Genomic DNA, 25,889 nt, shown 5'->3' on the forward strand with positions numbered 1-25,889 from the left:
TTTTGCATTAATAGCACCCTCTTACTTGTTATTACCACTTATGGCGTTGTAAGATGTAAATCAATAAATAACCCATAATAACGCTTAGAATAATGTTCATAATGGACTAGGTCCGAATATGTAAAATAAGCTATAAAACAAATAAATCAATTAATTACTAAAATATTAGTTATTAAATTAAAAACAAAACGTAAAACTCTTTAAAAAATGATATAATAAATATATTGTTTGTCATTTTTAAATTAAAGTTCATCTCATAAATCCTTCACAATCTGGCAGCGCTGTCGCCATCGCTTGTCACTCGAAGTTGATCACGTGCATCGGAAATTGTTTTGCGATTACTATACTTAAAATCAGTTTTAGTTTTGACCGTACCAAAATCGTTGTAGACCTGTGTTATCTAGTATCGTACCTCGTTCGTTGGAAGACATGGAGTGGTGGAAGAGTTACTTCTTCGGTGTCGATTTGGAAAGTGATCGAAATTCCTATAGCACCCCGTTCCTGTTTGAGATGGATTCTTGCTGTTACCGCCTCCTGTTGTCGATTCCCCCTCCGTGCTGTTCCCGTCCGCGTGCGACATGTTGTGGCCTAGACACACGCAAGGTTTCGTACACACTCTGCCACATCATCGTCATCTTCAAGGCGTACACTGACTTTTTACAGCTAGAAGCTAACTGCATAGCTTATGTGTGTTTTAAGTGTCGTGTTGTAACCTTTGTTTATATTTTATCATAATATTTGTCAAGATATTTTTCAAATTTAACATGATATTATATACAAAATTATTATTTTAACAAAAATAGAAATATTAAATATACAGAGTGAGTCTTAAATAAGTGCAAGCATTTTTAGGGGTGGTATACTTTGACCCTCAAAAAATGTCTACCGGGTGTTTCTCAAAAGTGACTCATTTTTATAACATTTTTATTTTTTCAGATTAAAAAATCAAATTTAGTATGTCAGTATATGACATAAATTAAGATTGATTGACGTATTCAATTATTGTTTTCGGTCACTTTCTCTTTTACCGCTAAATTACTACAACTTTTGATTTTTAAATGGCACTCTCAGTATTTTTTTACTTTATTCGATAGAAAATGACGCTCTGAATAGAATGACATATCATATATGTCATGTTTTGATATTTTTGCATATGGTTTATATGAAATTGTATTAAGCGGTTCACAACAAAAATTTGACTCGAAATACCAAGTGTACGGTACCAAATTATTCGTAAAAATGCTTTTTCCAAATATACTAATAAACTACCCTCGTTCTATTTGTAAAAATCGAGATATGATTAAAAATATGATTTGGACTTCTTTTAACCGGCCATCAGGACAAGATATAAAAAACATCAGACAATAAAATGTATTTTTCCAAGGCTCTTTGATTAAAAATTTGTGTTTTTAATACAGCCATGGTACTCTATATTGAAATTTAAAATACTGATATCTGATCTACAGGGTGATCCGAATTGTAATCGATAAAATTCGGCAGCATATGCTGCATAATTTAAAAATCAGTAAAAAGTTTGTATAAATAGATGTCCTAAGATGCTTCCTTTCCTACATAGATACAAGGTGTAGAAGTTTCATTTTTATTTAGATTTTTTTTTAAATAATTTCTGAACTGACATCAATATTTGGATGAAAATTGGTGTCTTTTAGTAGGAGTTTTTTGACATGGAAAATTTAATTTCGATTTCAATATATTTTGATGCCTACATATTTTTAAACTGATTTGAAGAAAATAAGTTTACGTCTGGTATTTGGAATCAAAATCATCAATACATCACATCATTTACTTATTTTTATCTGCAGAATATGCCGCCGAAGTTTCCTGAATACAATTCGGACAACCCTGTATATGAAAGATACTCCCAATACCGTACATGTTATGGTGTCAGATACTGTATTAATTTTTTATGTTCATATTACCTGAATTTAATTCCAACAATAATAATTTTGTATATAATTATCGTTTTATTTAGTGAATATATCTGAATTGTGTGTGGGAACAAATTCTACTTAGGATTTTCACAGGTATGAAGCAAAAGCTAGGTTTTAAACCACAGACAACTATACAGAGTTGACACGTTAATTTATTATACTAATTATTTATCGGAACCCCCTTTTTTGTGTATTCTATCTTTTTATACGTATCAAAATTAAAAAAACCAAACAAAGTAATCTACTGATTTTTATTATTGACTTATTATTTCATCTCCAAAACATAAAACGATTATCTTTTCTCATCTTGGTGTATGTACAGTATGATCGAAAAAAAAACGGCGTCAAAGACAGCTGGGGTATGACAATCGATGATACTTTTGGTGAGATCAATCTCTAGACATCATTTATTAAAAAAAACTTGTCAAAAATTAACATTAATTATAGAAAGATTAAAAAAGGATAGAACGTTTCCAGACACACAAATCTATTACCAAAAAAAACTATTTTTTTTTTTCGAATTTTAAACTACATCATTTAAAATCATTTTTATTTATACCGTGTGCGTCTCAAATGTGGCTCACCCTTATAACTTTTTTATTTTTTCAGATAAAAAAACGAGATTTAGTATGTTAGTATATGACATAAATTAGGATTGATTGACGTATTCAATTATTTTCGGCCACTTCCTGTTTCACCAGAAATTACAGCAACTTTTGATTGTTAAATGGCACCCTCGGATTTTTTTTTACTTTATTCGATAGAAAATGATAGTCTGAATAGAATGACTTATCATATATCAAGTTTTGACATTTTCGCTTAAACAAAAATCGCATTTAAATTTCAATATAGAGTGCGATGACTGTGATAAAAAATACTAATTTTTAATCAAGAAGCCTCAGAAAAAAGATTCCATCGTCTAATGTTTTAGTGTGTCGTATTTTTAATCGGTTTTTATTTCTTTCAAACGAGGGTGGCTCATTGGCATCTTTGGAAAAAGCATTTTATTACGAATAATTTGGTACAACACACTTGGTTAGGTTGTAGTCAAAATCAAAAGTTCTAGTCAAATTGTCGTTATAAACCGCATGTTACAATTTCAAATAAACCATATTCAAAAATTGCAAACGCTGACATATGATATGCCATTCTATTCAGAGTGTCAATTTCTAGCTAATAAAGTAAAAAATAGAGAGGATGCCATTTAAAAATCAAAAGTTGTAGTCATTTCCGGTGAAACAGTAAGTGATTGAAACCAATTAAATACGTTAATCAATAATACTTAATGTCTACACACCAAATCTCGTTTTTTATCTGAAAAAATAAAAAAAAACATAGGGGTGAGCCACTTTTGAGACGCACCCGGTATAAAACTAAATTACAACCTTCCTAAGGCCAACTGGCAGTAAGCTCCATTAAGAAATAGAGAAGAGAGAAATTAATCTTACTTGTTTTTAAAACACCATAAAAAATTTGATGCAGCTACTACTAAAAATAATACTACATTCTATTAGCGAAAACAATAATTTTATTATAACCATACGCAAAACATCTCATATACACTATTTTTGTACACTAGTGTCCAGTCTGTTCGTTATCTGTGGTATATACACAATATTTATATTTTTAGGTGCTGGTGATGTAACGCATGCTCCACCCATTGCTACTGCAAACGAAATTTCACGAGTGTTTCCGAGTGCCTTCGTTTCCGCCAATTAGGGCGCACTTGTCACCTGCGGAAGAAGACACAGATGTTGGAGGGGTTGTGTGTTTCTTTATTTTAAAGAGCTTAAAATTCTTAGTTTTATGCTATCTAAACCAAGTGGTTATTTAGTAAGTTAACAAGGAGCCCAGTCAAATTATGATGTGTTCATGCTTCCGAGGTTAACCTTAACACTAACATTAATCCCAATTTCAAAAATATGAAACGCTACCGTTTATGCTTCAGCGCATGGATCTTAACATTAGCCTTAGTCGTAACAGGTCCTAAGAAATATGAGATATTTTATATTCTACGGCCCTTCTACGGCTAATGTTACTTCAAAATTGATTTGCGCATGCAAAACTAGGGGTGTTAACAATTTTCTAAACAATACGTGACATGTTGAATTTGACAGTTTATAAATGTTAATAAATAATTTATTTTCTGGCCTAAAGAGAAATTATTAATGTAAAAGTTAGTCTCTCTAGTAGTCGAAATTCTAAAAATATTTGTAAAGTTAGACTAACTCAAAACATATGTTTTATATGAGCGCAAGCGCTTACTAGAATATGCTTAAGATAAGTAGAAGTATGAACGGCATTTGCTTAAGTTCTTAAAGATAATTTCTTAGGACTAATGTTAAGGGTAAAGTTGGAAAAAATTCCTACAGTTTTGAAAGTGGTTTTAAACGATTTCTCTAGACTTGGGCTGATACTACTTCTAAAATCACCGAAGATGACGATATGTTACTTTTATCACTATAGCTTATATCTCGGAAAACCACCTACGAAAAACTACCCTATACAGGGTGGTACATCGACGTTGGAAACACAGGAAATCGCATGCAAATTTTGAACTGTCCAAATATTAGTTTCCCTTTTGATTTTACAGCGAAGTCGAACCGTTTAAAACCATTTTAAAAATTGTGGGAATTTCTTCTACCGATGGGCTATTTTTTAATTAATTTGACTGGGATAAACTAACAAATATGCTTAGTACTTAGTATGGTAAGATAAGTTATTAATCAGTCAAGTAATCTGAGTTAGTAAAATATTAATGTACTCCACGAAACCTACAGTTTTATAGATAATATCTGTATCATAATGGGATTTTTTCTTTACAGTATTGGATAAAATTTGACTTTGATGACAGCGGCGAAGCTTTCGTTGATGCGGGTGATACGTCGCATCCCTTCAAAATATTCTAATAAGTTTTTATTTAACAAGATTACTGAGAACTCCTATAATAAATTAAAATTTATCAGTATATTTATTCAAATAATTAAATTCAATTTCAATTATGTAGTGTGTGTATTAGTCGAGCTTTTTACGAGATAACGCTAAGAGCTACCCTAAACGCTAAAATTAAAAATATCTCGACAGCGCGATGATGCGACTGTCATCGGTGAATTTTATTCGGTGGATGATGTGGTTTTTTAAACACATCTCGCTGGCGGTATAAAATAAAAAATATCGTCGCGAGTCGCAAAGACAGATTCTGAATGCGGCTGTAAAATAGAAATAATTTTGCTCTAATCATTCTTCAGTCCTATGGTATTCAGAAAAATTAAAAACTATTGAAGAAGGACCTCCAAAGCATTTTTTGAATATTAAAACTAAATTAAAATCATGTGTTCGTCATTCTAATGAAAATGTTTATAAAAGTAAACACTGGTTATGTGGTTGTAATGCACTTAATAAACTTTTTTGTTAGTCTAGTCTAATATTCTATCTAACAGATACGTTCACAGCATTGTTTGTCAACCTAAATTTAGTTCTTTTTTTAAATTGGTTTGATTATTTTTTTCCTGTTACCTTTCTTTATTTTTTATTTTTGTAACTTCAAAATTAAAGATTATAGTAAAAAAAAAGAAAAAAACTTTATTGTGTTGGTAAAATGTTAATTGCCTTTACTTATTAGATCCCCTTGTATTGGCGCCACGCTACGCCGCTGTTTGGCGATTAACTGTTGGTACTTTAATTAGATTTAAATTAAATAGAAAAAATTAACCTGATACTTTCGGATATCTGTCAAATTTGACATTTACAAAAATAAATTACTAGAAATAAATTTAAGAAAAAAGTTCACTTAATTTTTTTTTGTTTTACATAAATATACCAAATTTTTTAACCAATAGCAGCCGATTCTCGTAATAGAAGCTAAAATAATTAAAAAAAAAGTAGTTCCATTGTCAGTCAAATATTCATCTCGTGTTCATATCCTATATAAGTTAAATGTTTTGAATAAAGGAATAATCAATTAGTAAATATAAATATGTATATATAAAAATCCCATGTGATGCGGACTTTATGTGACCCTGTGAATCTGCTTATAATATTTTCAATACATCAAAAACACAATATTTTGACCTGCATTTAGTTTTATTTGTCCACTTTAGTACTACTTAATACTCACTCAGTGATACAATATTAACAAAATTCAGTACATCAGATTTCCTGTTGACATTGTCACTTATTTTTTTACAGCGGTTTTTTTGTAAAACATAGATTTAGAATGACTAGATTGATATGACATAAAATTGCAAATTTAATTATGACAAATAATTAATCACTCTGTATATTGAAAAATACTTTTAAAACGTGTTCAAACGCAAAACTTGATATAAATTATTAATAATAAAATCGGTCACTCTTTAACAATTTATTTAATAATAAACAAAATATATTGCATAATATTAAAAAGTATGAAACTCTTTTCTTTTAATAGGTCAAGTTAATATAAAAATTCTCATAAATTTTCGATTTTAAAGTAATGTCTATAAATTTTAACATTATTATAATAGTACGATAGTTATAAAAGCAAAAACTTTAGAATATACGATATGATCGAAAAAAACAACGTCCAGTTGGCTTAGAAATAATGACCGATGACATTCCCCATACATTTACATACAAAATGACAGCGATCAAGTCAAACCCATCGCTGTTGTCGTTTTTATTCGATCATATTGTATTAATATCAAAAGGATAAGCAAACAATCTAGTTTGACAATTATGGTTGTATCAATGATGTGTGAACTTGAATTTTTCTAAAAAAATGTTAAGAATTCGTGAGTCCATCTCAATGTCTATGCTTACTATATTATTTAATATCTCCTAAAACGTTGTAAAATTGTTTTTGTTGGCTAAAGCTTCCTTCAGAACCTCGCAAATAGTGGAATTAATTAATGGTTTCAATTACACTATATACATTTTAGTTTACGATCATTCGCAATGTCTAAAAAACACTATTAAGATTAATAAAATGTCCTAGCAACAGCTTGCGGTAGTCAGTTGTATCTATAGAGAAAGGCAAATATTTAGTTTATAAAACAATAAACTTTTTGATTTCTAGATAATCAAAGACCAAAATGATATTCCTCGCAAGTTTTAAAATATAATTAGTGGAAAAGTTAATAGTTTGTTAACTTTTTCCACTAACTGAAAATTCCTGCCACTAATTTTTACGTTCTGAATATTTACATTAAAATTAGAGGAATAAACTTTTACGCTAATTAAAACCACTAATTTATTCCACTAATTTCGAGGTTCTGAATGAAGCTCAGCCAGATTTTCCACTAGCAAACTAATTTCCGTTAGAATTCTACCAGTGGCATTTTACAAAAATTTTTTTGTAGATTTCTCTTTCAGTGGCGAAGTAGCCAGTCTTTTTCAGATAATAAAATTTGTGGTTATGCAAATTTTCCAATTTCGCACAAATAAAAGCTTCAAAATTGAAGTTAAAACGAAATAAAAGAGTTGATTTATTATCAATGCATCAAGCCTATAAAAAATATTAAAGCTGATGATGGTAATCAAAAGACGAAACGTCAGATGCCAAATCTGAAAACACCATTGTTTAGCTAGAGATAAGTTGTAATGAAAATGTACTTTTTGTTTTAGGATACCTTGTCAAATTACGTCAGAAAGAAATAAAATCCAAATCTTCAATTTTGGTTTTTCTCAAATATCTCCGGAAATATTTCTAAACGGCATACTTATTATTAGGCACATTAATACACCACTTTGACATAATTTAACCATCCTTGTATTTCCTTTAGATGTCGGGGGTTTGAAATTGAAATACCCTCTGTGTTGAACAATATCTAATATAAAGTATCTACAAACAGAATAGGACTACCTATTACTAGTACTTAAACCAAAGATATTAAAAATAAATTTGACTAAGGGTAGCTGCAACGACGCGCGACGCGACGTCCCGTAATCCTGCTGTTAAAACATAACAGCTGGTTTTCATATATAAAAATCAATTGTTTTGTTTTAACCGCAGGATTACGGGAGGTCGTTGCAGCCACCCTTAAACAATGAAATTAGGCAATTAATTTAATATTTACTAAAAGGCTTGGTTAATAATGTAATTGTAATAATGTAATGTATAATTGTAAATTATATGCAATAAAAAGCATTTCAAAATACAACTCTTTTAATATTAAAGCTACATGTAATTCATTCGCTTCTTTGGCAACAGGCCATCTTGAATCACAGTTCGAACAAATATTGCTTACTTCTGTAATCTATCGGTTATATTAATATTAACTGAAAGGTTACTCCGCCATCTTTTGGCAAAATTCCATAATTTTCTGATTTTGCAGCTTGCCTTGCCAAAGACATACATAAATAAGCAAAAGAATAAAAGAATTTACGAAGCAAGAAATTAAACCTGAATGATCAGACATATTTATGCTGTCTGAGGAGAGATACATATTTTAAAGATTAAGAAAGGGTGATTTATGTCATATATAGACTAGAATTCTCTCCGTAGATGGTATTCAACGTGGAATAGGAAAGCAAAATCCAACAAAGGATGGCAAAGTTTCTTATCTTGAATTACGTTTTTATGTAAAAGATTTGGCAAAAACTACCACCGATGACTATTATTATATATACTCTTGTTTGCAATAATAATACATATCGTCGGTGAAATGTGATAAACTGCTAACTCCATTATTTCTAATTTTACAGGAGAGCAAAAAAACGGTACAAAAAAATATGTACACATGTAGGAAGTATTTTCATGCGTCAATATGATAAAGAGATGAGAATTTTATTTGCTGGGGAACAATAAAACTCAATATTTCGTGTTACATAATTTTTTTCAGACACAATAGGGAGATAGCAGATATTCGTCTTGCAGAAATAAGAAATAAAAATATACTTCTGGAGATAGCAACCTTTATTGTTTGAAATTTTGAAAATGGAATTGATTATTACCCAAACAGATTTAGAAATAATGAATTAAATTTAAAAATATGATATTCATAACTATATATTTAGAATATCGTCGGTCTAGAAGCTAAACATACAAGTCCAAAAACAAATAAATTTTTGAAGAACTGAAGTAGCAGCATTTTGGACTTAATAATGAATATGAAAATAATTTAAAAATTAAACTTATAATTTTAGAAGATATGGTAGAATCCTTCCATGCTTGTCCTAATTTTTATATAACGGTAGTAGACCGAGCTTGAAAAACGGTGCGTGATTTTATTAAATTTTTATTACTTTTCTCCTTATTTTTTAATTTTTATAAAAATTATGTATCATTTACGTGGAAAAACGATGAAAAAAATAAAACTGATTAGATATTATGGAAATTCTTGTACAACACAATAATGTTATTTAAACTATTTATAGCCCGCCGATGAATTGCTCGTATATAGAGAATTTCGTTTTTCCCCTTGCCCTTTACGGTTACCCCGTATTTACAAAACGGATCGACGCAGGGTCGGACTGGCCATATTTTATATATATAATATATATATATATATATATATATATATATATATATGGCGTTGAAACAAAGATATATATATATATATATATATATATATATATATATATAGATATGATTGGACGACATTCCCCATATAATTTTTCATATAAAATGACAGCGATCTTCATTTCATAGCTACGCTGACGCCGTCTTTTTTCGATGTCGTTTTGTTAATTATATGGGGAATATCATCGATCGTAATTTACAAGCCAACTGGACGTCGTTTTTTTTTCGATTATACGGTATAATAATGAATCTAGTCAATTCCCTTCACACTTACTTACGGATTCAATGAATAATGTAATTTTTAATATTCATTTGTGAAATTGTCATTTCCAAACAAACAAGACGCCGTTTTTTTCGATCATACAGTATATATGTATATACACCTTTAAAACATATGTTATTACATTATTTTTTATTTAATTATACCGTAAGATCGAATAAAAACGGCGTCAGCGATGGCTATGAAATGAAGATCGCTGTCATTTTATATGTAAAATTATATTGGAAATGTCATCAATCGTCATTTCCAAGCCAACTGGACGCCATTTTTTTCGATCATACGGTACATTATACACACGTTAATAAATAAATAATTGTCTTGATAATCAGTCCACTATGACTGTTAAATAAATTTTGCATTATCGAATCTTAGATATATATATATATATATATATATATATATATATATATATATATATACAGTATATATATATATATATATATATATATATATATATATATATATATATATATATATATATATATATATATATATATATATATATATATAACTATTAGGAGGGCCCACAGCCTTCGTGGGCCACCTTTATAGTTCATTATTTATTCTTAACAATATTTGCATTGCATTATGGCATTTGCATTGCATTGGTTTACCTTGCATTAGGGTAGTTCCTTGATTTCTATACAGGGTGAGTCTTAAATAAGTGCAAATACTTTTAGGGCTGGTAAATCTCGATAAAGAAACATAATATTTTCTCTTTACCGTTTTTTTAAATAAATCCAAAACAACCAATTTTGAGAATCATTAGATTTTCTTTCTTGTAAATTTAATCTACTACCTATTGCCATATTACAAACAAAATATGTTTTTAAACTAAAAATTAAAAAAAAAATCCAATTTTTTTTTTTAAATTAAAATTTTCAAAAAAGAAAAAAAATCGCGCAAAAAACCTCATCATCGTGTTTCTTGGGTCGAAATATACTACCCCTAAAAATATTTGCACTTATTTAAGACTCACCCTGTATATAATAGGGAAATGGCCTAGTTCGACCCTGGATCGACGTACTGTACAAAAGAAACTTACGAATAAGAAACCGTGTGATTGCTTTAGCGTGATTGTAACGGAAATTACGGACATAGCAGCATTTCGGTGGCTATTTCCGATCATTGGGAGTTAGCAGATTTTATTGAGTTAAAATAGCAAATTTTCTTTAATGGGAAAAAATGTATTTGCTTTCCCTATTTATACAGTATTTTTTTCTCTTTCTAATGGTATAAAAAAAAAACTTATTAATGTAAAAATTGGAGTTAGCAGGTTATCACGTTTCACTGACGATATATTTTTTACTAATGTCGATAATACAAGATGTTATACTACAAAATGGTGTTTTTTAACGTCTGCTAAAAACAAAAGTATATTCTTATTCAACAAAAGTATATATACATTATACCACTAATTTATAATATGGAATAAAAAAATAAATTAATATAGAATAAAGCTTCATTCAAAACCCTGTAATTAGTGGAATTAATGTAATAGTGGTTTACCATTATAATCAGTGGTTTCAATTTAAGCATTCAAAAAGTCACAATTAATGGTAGTAATTTTTTATTGATAGAAAAAGTTAAAAAAAGTAGTAGAACTGCAATTACTACGAAGAATTACAATACTTGTAGTCGAACTGTAATTCCACTCGTAGAACTTAATTCCATCAAAAGTATCATACTGAATACTAAAAAAAGCTGAACCACTAATTGTGTTTAAAAATCAAAATTGTGTTGTTTTATATGCTAATTATTATTAGGCTTTTTAGGACAGAATTGACAGCAAGCTGGTGCTAGGATATTCAATTAATCTTAATTGTATTTATTTCAGATATTGTGAATGATCATGAACTAAAAAGTATAAAGTATTAATGAAACCACTAATGTACTCCACTAATTTGGAGGTTCTGATAAAATAGTGGTTTCAATTAGCGTAGAAGTTTGTTCCTCTAATTTCAATGTAAGCATTCAAGACCTCAAAATTATTGGTAGTAATTTTCAGTTAACAGAAATAGTTAACAAACTTTTAACTTTGGCTATTAATTATAGTTCAAAATTTGCGAGTAATGTCATTTTAGCTTCATCTCCAAATTAGTGAAATAAATTAGTAGTTTCAATTAGCGTAGAAATTTGTTACCGCTAATTTTAATATAAGCATTCAGAACGTTAAAATTAGTGGTAGTTATTTTCAATTAGTGGAAAAAGTTAACAAACCTTAAACTTTTTCCACTATTATACTTCAAAATTTGCGAGTAATGTCAGTTTGGCCTTTGATTCTCATTCGTCAAAAGAAAATTTGATTAGAAATAAAAAGCTTATTGTTTTATAAGCTAATTATTAGTCTTCCACTATGGATACACCTAACGACCGCAAACTGTTGCCGAGATATTTTATTAATTTTAATTGTATATTTCAAAATTCATATCGTAAAATTTCAAATATGAAATATAATTGTAACCACTAATTTATTCCACTAATTTCGAGGTTCGGAATGAGATTCTTGGCCTTTGATTATCATGCATGAAGAGAAATTGTGGTGAGAAATGTAAAGTTTAGTGAAGGGGTTCTCTATAGATACAACTGACTTCCGCAAGCTGTTGCTAGGATATTCTATCAATTTTAATTGCACTTTTTAGAGACTATTAATGATCGTAATTTATTAATTATAATTGAAACTAATAATTTATTCCACTAATTTCGAGGTTCGGAATGAGATTTTTGGCCTTTGATTATCATGCATGAAGAGAAATTGTGGTGAGAAATGTAAAGTTTAGTGAAGGGGTTCTCTATAGATACAACTGACTTCCGCAAGCTGTTGCTAGGATATTCTATCAATTTTAATTGCACTTTTTAGAGACTATTAATGATCGTAATTTTTTAATTATAATTGAAACTAGTAATTTATTCCACTAATTTTGAGGTGAATGAAGCTTATGAATCAAAAATTAAACCTAATTATAAAAAAATTAAACCTAATTATTGAGATAAAATAATTGATTTTTTTATCATCCAAGTAAGTGCCATGTAAAATACGGCTTGGAACGATTTAGAGGATGCAAACAAATTTTGTTGGCGCCGTACAGTGATTTATGACAAGTCCCAGAAGACTCTTGAGGACTGTTTGCTTTTTAGATAAATAGCACTAATTATTTTTGTGACGTAAATAGAACACACTTAGAATAATCGATATGTTTACACGATAATTTACAGAGAAGAGAAATATCAAGCATGTGTTATATGCATTGACGCAGTGCTCTTATAGCATATGCCAGTTCAATTTAAGTAATTAGCTACTACATATTTAGTTCTCCATCTCACTTAGTCATATAAAAAACAAATATAATTTAATAAACACAATTTTAGATTGCCAATTAAACAAGTAATCAATAGCCAGACATTTTTAGAATAAATAATTTAAATTTTAATTTTATAAATAAAACCTGACTATTTCCGTAATAATTTAAAAGGAAAGTTTATTTTAGGGTATAATAGCCAATTTTAATTTTAAAATTTGGTTTTTAGCATCTCCTTGTCAAATTACTTATTTGGAAGTTGCGTCGTTGTTCTTCAGAAGCGGCAATGACTAAAGAATATAAGGACATGTAACGCCCCTATACGGGCTGCAACAGAATTTGTGACCTTTTTTTTTTGTTTTGGTGGCAAACAATGAGTCATCATTTGGTCACCAGCGACAATTTTAGCGATTTTTAATAGTTTTTGTGTAGTAAACTTTGTATAAACTTTATTATAATGGTGATTAGTTGTTCAGCTTTCAAGTGTAAAAGCAGCAGCGATAAGAAAGAGCCAGGAGTTACGTTTCTTAGGTAAATAAACAGTCACTCCAACCTTTTAGCGTTTTCTTATTGAATTCGATAATTATTCTTCAATTTCAATTAATATCTATATGTACTTGATATGTGCTATACGTCGATACTAGTTTTGTACCTTTTGTTAACATTTTAATACGTTTTTTTCGTAATTAATTAGGATGATACACCATAGGCGTAGTCAAAACAATTATCAAAAACTATAAATATTGCTTCAAACAGCTAGGTTAAGAAAAATATGTGCCACGGCACTGTTTGATGGCATCGTCACAATTTGCTCTCGGGTGTTATTTGTCCTTGGATTTTTTAGTCATTGAGAAGCGGCAATTTTACTTTCCAAGTACTTCAAAACGTTGTATCAAACTTATTTATCTTTAAGTTTTTTATTTAACTTATAATATGTCTGTTACGAAAGCATCGTTATAATTCTATTTAATTACGTATTTTTCCTTAAACAACTACTACACAACTCGTGAAATAGGATGAAGTAAGTCAAACTCGAATGGTAAAGATTTCGTGTTTCCTCGCCTAATGCAAATAAGCCAAGACAAGGCAAAGCTAGGCGAGGAAATACGAAACATCCCACGTTATTCGACCTTGACCTACTTCGGGTTATTTCGTGAATAGTGTAGAGGCTATTTTAAACTGTAGAAATATAGAAATTCAAAGATAATATATTCTGTTCTATATTAAATAGAATATAGATACTCCAATTGTTGTAATCAGAATCGCTAATGCTGTTAATTAGTAAATATTTTGCAAATTTCTAATTGTGAGTCTTCCTTAAGTAGTGCTAAAGTTAAACTAAAAAAATGTATTTTTTAAGGGTAAGGTAATGTTAAAACGCCTCTAAACACAACATGCATTAAAGCAGATATAACACCAACAGACCAACAAACAAGTTGAAATTAGCACACAAAAATTTGTTATACCGGGTGGTACGAATTGTATTCCGGAAACTTCGACAGCATATTCTGCAGATAAAAATAAGTAAAAAGGTTCGTATAAATGTATGTTCTAAAATGTTTGGTTTCGGAGATACAGGGTTTAAAAATTTCATTTTTATTTCGATTTTTTCCAAATAATTTCTGCAGTAACGTCAATATTTGGATGGAAATTGGTGTCTGGGAGTTTATTGACATGAGAAACTTCATTTTGATGTCAATATGACTCCTATTTCTAGGGGGCGCCACCTACATGTGTTTTAACTGTTTTGAAGAGTAATAACTTTTTGTCCGTACCTGTATAAAACGATTATAAAGCGATTTTTACCAAGAAACATTTTTTACGTAAAAAACGTCGTAAATGTACATTTTTTTGCTCAGTAGTTTTATACAGGTACGGACGAAATGTTATTGGTCTTCAAACCAGTAAAAAAATATGTCGGTGACGCTCTCTACAAGTAGGAATCATATTGACACTAAAATCAAATTTCTCATATCAAAAAAACTCTCAGATACCAATTTTCATCCAAATATTGACGTTCAGAAATTATTTGGAAAAAATCGAAATAAAAATGAAACTTCTACACCCTGTATCTCCAAAACTAAGCATTTTAGAACATACATTTGTACGAACTTTTTGACTTATTTTTATCTGCCGAATATGCTGCCGAAGTTTCCGGAATACAGTTCGGACCACCCTGTATATTAAAATGTTGAAGTATTTTTTTAAAATACATATTTTTAATAGTAATACAAACTGTAGACTGTTTTCAGTTTTAGTAATAATCATATTTTTTTTTACTTTCGTGGTTTCTAATACCGTATAATCGAAAATAAAACGGTGCCAAGTTGACTTTGAAATAGCGATCAAGGACATTCACTAACGAATTTTACATATAAAATGACAGTAGTCTTCGTTTCCAAACCAACTCTAACGTCGTTTTTTTTTTTCGATTGCATAGTACCTCGCCTATTTTCATAAGAAATTGGTACCTGGAAAAATCTCAACGGAGATGTTAAATCACAGCTTTTATTCAGTATATATGACAGTCACAGATATTATTTGATATTTTAATTCCAAATGCAGAATATACCCCCGGCAATTTTTGGACATCATCTGTCAAAATCATCCGTTCTCTCATTGAACATACTTAGTTATATTCATATGTTTTGGAAAGTTTGCCTATTATCTACTCATGTCAACTTGAATAAATTACATTGACGTTTCCACGACAGAGGAAAGAAGTTTCAGATAATCAGTAGTATACTGTTTTACGACTCAGGAAAGATTTCGACAGACGATCACAGACAAAAAAATAAATGACGTCCATACCAACCCATTTATTTCACTGAAAAAAATTCTAATATTTTTTAAGTTAACTATGGATGGGTTTATAAATAAAAATATTTCATGCGTAGACCCTTGTTGTTTTTCTCTAGTCCTATTAGTTTTTTGAAAAATGACAGATCGTATTTTAATATGTTGGAGTGACGGAACGATGAAGAATGCTCGGACGCAAATGCGTATGAACTCGTCATAAGATTCTTGAAACTTGTCAAACTCTTGTCAAATCAAAGGTTATAATTTGTGCGAAATTATGTCAAATAACCAGCATTCTGAAACATTATAAATATTGGCGAATTAATACTACATTTTGGTTTGTGCTATTACTTGTGTTTTTTTAAGTTATGTGGAGGAAAAATCGAGGGAAGTAAATCTGAGCCAGAGAGTTGTATTAGCCACCAATAAATGCTGTATACCATCTCGTGTATAGTACTAAAAACAGGACAAGCTGTAAAATAGAAACATCACACGATAGGTAAATAACAATAGATTTTAGTACTGTAGAGAGGTAAGGTCAAAAAGCACTGGTTTTTAAAAAAAATAAAATAAAAAGTTAATTAGCCGACTTTTAAGGTATAAAATTCAGTTAACTGTTTGTAAATTATTGGTTATTATTAATAAAATAATTTCTTTAATTTTTGTCGTGTCTTATTTATTCCTGTGCAATATTAAAACTTTTTTGTTGTTGCCATTTGCCAGTTTCTTGAAGTTTAAAAGTAAATAGTTCTTTTTTCTAGATTTTTTGGATGTGGTGTTTTTATTTAACACACACGCTTGTTTGTTTTGTATTAACACAACCTTCTTTTTAGATAAAATAACTCGATTATATTTTTCAGTTTTAAGCAGTTTTTGTTATATTTTGAAGTAATCGTTTGTCACTAAAATTAAAAAAAAATATATTAATTTCCAGCTTTGCATTCCAATTGTACCAACTTATTTGTTTGAAAAAATTAACTACTTTGGAATTAAAATGACTGACATATCTATCACTGCCAAGGAATTTCTCGTTAGGCAAACTATATTGAATAAGCTGGGAATGAAATGTTTTGCAATGTGTAAAAATTTTTAACGAATGAGTCAACAGCTTGTATTATTATTATAGTAGTAAATTTCAGTCCTACCTGTGTCTACTATCACATCAATGAGATCCATACTCTTGGCAAACGCGTCCCTTAGGTTGATATGGTGGAAAGAAACAATGCTTCCCTCCCTCTTGGCACGTTCCAAGGCCTCCCTCCTCTTGAGCGCCTTCTCCCTTCGCATCTGGTTCTTGTAAAACTCGGCAAAATTGTTAACTATGATGGGAATGGGCAACGCGATCACCAACACACCGCATATACAGCACACGCTTCCTATTACTTTCCCTAAAGGTGTCGTGGGATAAATGTCCCCGTAGCCCACGGTGGTCATGGTGATACCGGCCCACCAAAACGTTTCCGGTATAGATATAAACTTCGTACCGGGTTCTTCCTTTTCCGCGAAATACGCCAAACTGGAGAATATCAACACGCCCATGGCAAGGAACAGCATCAACAGACCCAGTTCTTTGTACGAATTGCGCAACGTGAACCCTAACGACTGCAGCCCGGTGGAGTGGCGTGCCAATTTTAAAATACGTAAAATCCGCATTATCCTAAACACCTGCACGACCCTGCGTACATCTTGAAACTGATCGGTAGCGTTTTTATTCGTTTCTAATAAGAACAACGACACAAAATAAGGCAGTATGGCTAACAAGTCGATTATATTCAATCCGCCCTTAAAGAATTTCCATTTATTGGGCGACGCGCTGAACCGTAAAATGTACTCCAGCGAGAACCACGTTATGCAGACGGCCTCCACCATCGCCAGCTGGGGGTTGTCCTGGAAATTGCCCTTTTCGTCGTTCACCTGCATACTCGGTATAGTGTTCAATGTCAAGGCGATCGTCGATAAAACGATAAACAATATGGAGACGATGGCTATCACCTGGAAGGCAGATCAGATGGTACAATGACGTGTTTTCGAGACGCGACAACATAAACACAATTAAGCGAGAAGGGTTTTGTGAATCAATAGCTTCGCGGCGATATCGTTAGAAGGATTGTGTTATATCGTTAGAAGGTGTGCTACTATTTAAAGCATACACAATCACCATATTATTATTTAAAAGTAATTTTTATAACAAAATAAATATGCTTTTAATTAAAAAAATATATCTATATCCTTTACAAATTTTTAACGGGAAAATTGTTAAGTTATTGTAATTATTTTATTGTTTTCAGCAAAAACATATTATTAGATTATATTAATATATACATATAAGCATTTTTTGAAATGGCTAATGAATCGGTTTTTCTACTTGAGCTCGCTACCAAAAATATCAAAAAGCAAAAATATATTCTTTTTTGAAGTAAATTTTGTATATGTAAGTTTTTTGTAAAACATTGGAAAATGAACTTTTTGGGTGAATTATTTTAATTAGTGACAATTTTGCCTGTGAAAATTCTTCACAAGTCTTCAAGAAAGAATAAAGTCAATTAAAAAGTTGTTATAATAGTTACTTGTTAATAATACTATACGATCGAATAGTATTATGCGTTAGAGATTGAAATTTTGAAATAAAAATAAAATTATAAATATATTCCTCCATAATATTATATGAGTCCTTGATTGCACAAAACGATTAACTCCATAAAAAGTAGAGAAAAGCGATGAAATAACATCCATTGGTTTTTAAAATTCAATGTATAATATAAAGTAAAACAATTTTTGTAGAATGCAGGAATACAAATACAAAACATGTGAGGGTGTTTGGTGTTTTATCAAAAAACATGTGCCATCTCTCGTGGGGAGATTCCTCACATAAAAATAAGATTTATTTTTCATATCAACATAGGTCAGGTTCTGCTTTGTTACGTATCTACAGGGTGTTAAATTCTTAATATTTTTTTGATTTATTATAATTTTCTTCCAAGTACTTTTAGCGTTATGAATGAAATTTTAATGGTAAAAGTAACTGTAAATGCGTCATATATTTTAAAGCTAAAAAAGTGTGAATTGAAAAGCGACATAATCACCAGGGACGTGCATATGGGTTATCACTGGAACATTTTTCTAAAAATAGCATGTACGCCACTGATTTTTTTTTCTCTCGTTAGCAAAATAATGTAAGCAATTTAATTCCGATTAAAAGTTGTCTCTTGATATTTTGTCGATCTCGGCCTCCTTGATGAGATAAACGCAGTTTTATTAATTTGCTTTGATTCAAGTCAAATAGCAACCTTTAAAAAAATTACTATCGTTAACTTGAGAAAGTTTTAAATAAGTACTCATTGATTTCTCATCAAAAAATATGAAAAAAAGTTCCTATAAACATGGGTATGGAAATGCTTAGTTTTAGAGTTACAGGATGTTAAAACTTTTTACAATTAGGTTTTTTTATAATTATCTTAAATATCATTATTTTTTTATTTAAAACTGCTGTATGTTGGACTAATATTAATAATAACTAATAGTAATTATATTTAATAATAAATTAGGTGAAATATATAATTTATTAATTTTATTTTTATTTTAATTTTATTGATTGTGATTAATAAAATTGCGTTTATCGCAAGGCCGAATTGGACAAAATATCAAGGGATAACATTTAATTGGCATTAAACGGCCTACACAATTTTGATATCAAAAGAAAAAAGTCAGTGGCGCACATGTTTTTTTTAAATATTATAGTGATAACCCATATGCACGTCCCTGATAAATTTATTGGCACTTTTTTAGCATTAAAATATGTAACACTTATACTAACTTTTAACCCCAAAATGTCATTCAAATCACTAAAAGTGCTTGGAAGAAAATTATAATAAATCGAAAGATTATTATGAATTTAAGACCCTGTAGCTACGAAATAAAGCAGAATCGGACCTATGTTGATATGAAAAATAAGTCTTATTTTTACGTGAGGAATCTCCCCACGAGAGATGGCACATATTTTTCGAGACACCATCTCTGTATATATTTGTTTCAGAATCAGAAGTAATGAATTTCAACAGATCCATCATGTCTCTCCTTGTTTTCCTTGTTAGAGTTCTATCCCTAGGCTAAATTATTCTTAATAATAATTACATTAATTTTGACTTTACAATTGCTTGATTCTGCGGCAATTAGTATGTGATCAGCTGTGTGACTATGTTTTTACTTGTAGGTTAATAGGATGGCTCTAAGAAAATCACTGTAATCATCAGCGCTTGCTGGTGAATTAGAGTTTCATTAATGCAACATTCATGAATGAGTACGGATTTAATCAAAATGACCACTAAAATTAATTATTTATTATCCATTTGCTAAAAAAAATTATCCTTTAATGATGATAATCTATAATGTTTGGAAAAATTTTATAAATATAAAAAGTTTTGAATATGTATAAGGTATGCCATGCTCCTTGGAAGGCCAACTATAAAAAAGTCATAGTTATTATCATGTGATGACAAATTCCTTCCATTCACACTAAGCTCCATTAAACTCAAAGACACAGACACGGCGGCGAGTCGCTCGCGTCGCTATTTGGCTTGTGTCTAGCCCTAGCAGGCAACTATTAAGCCCGACCAATCACGTTAGAGTTTTTGACAAACACAAATAAATTAACACACTCCAAATAACCACGCTAACCAACCTGATTGGTCAAGCTTAATAGTTGACTGCTAGGGCTAGACACTTCTCTATTTTGTTAGTGCGATCCCTCGCTTCGTAGACTTCGGTCGTCGGTGTTAAATTGTAATTCGCGCACAGGAAAAAGTAAGTTTTTATGTAAATAACTTATTATTATCTTATTTTTTTAAATGTAAATTATCATATAAGTATTTGTTATGGTTCTAAAAAAAATAATAGTTTTGCTTTGATTTCAGTTAAAATATCGGCAATGTTCCTACGAAAGTCGGTTGTTCCTTATAAGGCCAATCAAAAATTTGACGATTGGCCTTCTTAGGGTACATGGACCTTACTAGGAACATTTACAAATCATGAAAATATGAACACTTAATTTTTAGTTATAAATACGTACCGGGAAAATGCGAAGTTGAAACAATGTTTTTCGTTTATAATACCGTATGATCGAAAAAAAAACGGCGTCCAGTTGGCTGGGAAATGAACATCAATGACATTTCCCATATAAATTTACATATAAAATGACAGCGATCTTCATTCCATAGCCATCGCTGACGCCGTTTTTTCTCGATCATACGGTATTATTATTTATAAAGGTTATTCAACTTTTTAACTAAAAAACATTTTGTCCCTACAAAGAACAAACCCGTAAGAAGGCTATTATAGGTAATTTTTGTTTTTTGTAATTTCATTCTAGAACCCATTGGCAACTGATTTGTTATCGATATAATACTCATTTAAATAATTTCCATTAATATATTCTTAGTTATACGATTGTGATCAAGGAATGTTCGTTGTGTTTTTTTAAAGAAGATTATATAATGTGTTAAGCATTTAATTTTTTTATTTAAATGAAAGAACTTTTTATATAATTTTAGTAAAAATGGATATTTTGATTATTACAACTCTAGTTTTAAGTTAAACGACTGATTTATAATTTTGGCCTTGTATGGAGCCCTGTTCCTTGCAAGGCCGTTTGGAAGAGCTTAATAAAAGTTAAGTTTAATAAATAGTGATTACATCTAGAACAAAAAAAGTAATGTATATGTTACACAATAAAACAAAGTGTTAATTAATAATTTGTTTCTTTCATTTATCCAGTAAATGAACTAATAAAAACTGTTTATTTGTTACAGTGGCCTTCCATAGCCCACCCACCTTACCAAGTGTTTTTAACATAAATTTAAGATTTTTCAAAATGTGGAGTTAATCGATTAGTGCAGTGAACGGTTCATTATATTTCCCTTGGTCATTTCCAAGCCACTTGGACCCCTTTTTTATTATGTAATATAAATATTTACATTTACAAGTTATTTTTATAATTAATTATTTACAATGCTCAGTGGTTTTTGAAACATAACATAAACATAACATAATAATCTACTAAGAATATTAAGTATCATCAACATATTTTACTTGTCTTCCACATCGTTCTATTTTCCAATATTTTTTCAATCAGAATTCAATAAATTCTCAATTTAACAAACTCTTATCTCTTTGACCATCTTTTGTTAATAAATAATGCTTACATTCTTTGCCCTTGTCGACTTTAAGACTTTAATAAAAGAACCGATTCGTGTTTGTATTGCAGTAGTGATGACGATACCCGAAATTATTCCTACCCGGGTACCCGAAACTATTACCCGGGTATCACCCGTTACTCGAAAATGACCCGTCACCCGAAAATGGCCCGATACCCGAGAATGACCCGATACCCGAGAATGACTCCGATACCCGAAAATTACCCGTTTAAAAAATATTATAACTATTAAAATAGGGTCGTAATCGTTTAATAAATACAAAAAGTACAAACTACATACTATTACACAAACTACATAAAAAAAAAATAATATGTCGTTACTCGTTAATACTGTTTTGTTTTTTAGTGTTGTAGTTAATACTCAACCAAACATTATTCTAAACATAACAACATAATAATATTATATTATTTTTATATACCTAAAAGTTAGGTAACATAACAATCATAATAACGACTAACACAACAGGATTTTTAGAAACAGAAACCAAAAAGTGTAAAAAGTAAAAAGAACTAAGAATAATAAGGAATAAACAAGACATACGTATCGTGTTCAGTGCTGCAGAAAATACTTGATTCTGTTGGCGTTTACAAATAGCAAGGTACTGTTTGTGGACGGTTTCAGTCTATTGCGAGATTTTGTTATGTGTCGTCCTGCAGCCGAAAAATGTCTTTCACTAGCAACTGAGGTGGCTGGTATACATAAATAATATTTTGCCACGGCTAAATTTGGGTAGGCGTTTTCGTGTTTTTCCACCAAACACATACATTTTCTGGTCTTCCAATTGCCTCTGTCTCAAGAAACGATTGAAATTCAGTGATCTTAGTATTACTGTATTCGTTCAAAAGATCGTCATCTCCGAATAATGGACTATCTGAATTTTTGCATTCATCACTTTCACTGCCACTGCTATTTGGAACCTTGTGTCCTTGAATTGAGTCTGTCTCCATTACTACAGTTGCATCCCTGACTTGCACTTCAAACACGTCTTTTTCTATTTCATTGTAAACCTGCTTCCTTTCATGTGGTTCAAAGATTAACAACTTTTTAAACCTCGGGTCAACAGCCATTGCTTTTACATAAACAGAGCTTTTCACATCGAGTTTATCAACAAAGCGGGTGTTTATATTTTTAACTAGTTCTTCTTTTAGAAATTTTACTCCATGTAATTCGTCATCGTCTTTACTTGGCTGGAGTTTGCTTTTTAATTTATGTAACACATAAAGTACCTCAGTAATTGTGCAATACTTTTCTCCACAGAAAACTTTGTTGGCAATTTTCAACAAATTTAGGATAGGTAAGATGTCGCCAATTAACTTCCACTGTTCATCCTTCAGTTCTAAATGTTTTGCGTCAGTTCTTTTTGTTACCTTTGAGTCACTCAAAACAGCACACACACACCATCGCAAAGTATTCAATCGATCTAGCATACTGAAAGCTGAATCCCACCTGGTCTTGCAGTACTGTATTAATTTCAGTCCATGCTTATATGTTTTCGAAGAGGGTGTTTGCGGTTGAGATGTTCCTTCTTCACCTGATTCGATTTGTTGAATTTCTTCGTGGTCATCTTCATCAACTAGAAAAATCAATTTAGGTAAATATGGATGGGTGGATGGATATTTTTTTGTAAAACCTACCAATTGTGTTTTTTGTTGTGCTTTCAAGCATTGTTTCCTGTCGTTTCAATAGCTCATTTGTTGCCAAAACACTGTGATTGAAATGTCCCACTAATCTGCTAGCTGCATGTATACACTTGGCAACAGGATTTGTAGAATCTGCAGTATTCAATCCGGTAGCTGCGTTAACACACAGTTGGAGGGTATGTGCAGCGCAGGGTACATCTACCCACTGGTCATTTATCAAGGAGGCAACATGACGAATATTAGAATCGTTATCGTGAACAATAGCCACAATTTTTTCGTAAATATGCCAGTTTAAAATGCAACTTTTAATTTCAGATGCCAAATAGTCACCGGTATGCCTCTCCTCCAAGAAAATTGTATCTAAAACTGGGGTTCTAATTGCCCATTGAGTAGTTAAGTACGATGCAGTTAGCGCTAAATATGATGCATTGCTGTTCGATGTCCAAGCATCAGTGGTTAATGAAACATGTGTAGCTTCTTTCAGTTCGGCTATGACCATATCTTTAATTTCCTTTTCATCGCGTTTCAAATTTTGGACTATAGTTTCGTAACAAGGCACCCTATAATCTGGCTCTAGATAATTCATAAGTTTCTTAAAAGATGCACTCTCCGTAAAGTGTAGGGGTAACGCATTTTCCGATACTACATTAGTAATTAAATTGGTTATCTTGACTTGGCGAGATTGGGGAAATATGGTTCTCCTTTTAAAACAGTCTGTTATGCGAGCTTGGGAATGGGAACTCGTAGATGCAGCTTCAATATCTTTATTTTGTGTTTGTTTTTGTTCTTTACCTGTGTTGCCACTTTCACGCTTATGAACAAGTATTAAATGTTTGTTCATTGAACTTGTTGAACGACCATACACAATTTTAGCATCACACAAATTACAAATCACGTGAGACTTCTTTGGAGAGAAGTGGAAACTTTCCCACACTGCCGAGCGCTTACGTTTTTCGGACATTTTGCAACTTGCAAATCATACGCTGCCGATATCGTTCCAAATTTAACGGCCTATCGACTAGTATCGATCACACCACATAATATCCAGCCAGCAGACAAACTACGACTACGGAACTACAAACGAAACAAAACGTATAGCATGGCGGCAGACGACAGGGCACGAAAAAATCCGATGCCAATCGATGATAGCAAATATCGGGTTTTCTAATTTTCGGGTAACGGGTATTATTTCGGGTAGGATCGGGTAACATTCGGGTATCGGGTAACATTCGGGTATCGGGTACTAAGCAAAGTTACCCGGAACCGGAATCATTTCGGGTAACCCGGGTACCTGGGTACCCGTTGTTATCACTATAATGCAGTCAATAGCTTAAGAGACATAAGAAGCAAGAGACACAAAAAGAAATTACGAAGCAAGAAAGTGTATGCTTTGTGATTTTTTTTATTTTTATATTATACACTATAATGAAAATAAGAAACTTAACGAAGTGGTTATATAGATTTTTTAAATAAACATTATTGAACAAAAGCAAGCTTACAATAAACAATAGTATGAACTTAAAATAAACAAGAATATGAACACGACATGTTATACAATTACTTTAATATTCACACATAAATAAAATTTTAAATTTGGTTATCAAAAATATAAGCCATATTTGATATTGTCAAAAATATTATTATCAGAGTGAAAAAGCTACCTTAAAAATTATTAAAATCTTGATAAACCCAATGTGAAATTGTTTTAAATAAAACAGAGGTAGGAACAGTCTTAAAATTAACATACTTCTTCATGATTAACGTTTATTTAAAAAAGCACTTACTGATAAACTTCAATAATTCTGTAATAAAATATGTCTACAGGATCGACATTTAAAATCTCAAAATCTGATCTACATTTCTCAAAAATATTTTATTTTTTTCAAAAATTGTATTTTATTCGTCCTATACCTATATATAAACAATTCTAGATCATAGTAAATGTTATTAATTATTGCCTACAGTATCATTTATAAATTATATTTTTTATAAATTATAATTGAAGTTTAAAAATTGTCCCTAATCTATTATGTGTTTTTAGGAAACCAAACCAAGATTTCCATTTCAGACTGAAATTAACAACTGTGATTAACAACACACAACAATAATTGATAAATAATAAGTAACTGAAAATAAAAAAGACACAACATAGAAAATGAAAATAAAGAAACAAGTGCGTGATAAAAGTTAAAGGACGTGTTAGTGTGTA

General features: G+C 30.6%; 1 protein-coding gene across 1 annotated transcript in view; it reads right to left on the reverse strand.

The window, feature by feature from the left end:
* Nucleotides 1–3,515: 3,515 nt before the first annotated feature.
* The window catches only part of LOC115877191 (potassium voltage-gated channel protein Shab), a gene marked incomplete at its 5' end in the record, with an annotated part of 39,164 nt that continues 16,790 nt past the window's right edge, over nucleotides 3,516–25,889 (reverse strand). Inside the window, 2 exon segments of the mRNA XM_030893351.1 lie at nucleotides 3,516–3,685; nucleotides 16,977–17,823. Coding sequence (XP_030749211.1) covers nucleotides 3,633–3,685; nucleotides 16,977–17,823 — 900 coding nt within the window.

The sequence above is a fragment of the Sitophilus oryzae genome, unplaced genomic scaffold (assembly GCF_002938485.1).
Source record: "Sitophilus oryzae breed Bouriz unplaced genomic scaffold, Soryzae_2.0 scaffold_1442_pilon_pilon, whole genome shotgun sequence".
Classification (NCBI taxonomy): domain Eukaryota; kingdom Metazoa; phylum Arthropoda; class Insecta; order Coleoptera; family Curculionidae; genus Sitophilus; species Sitophilus oryzae.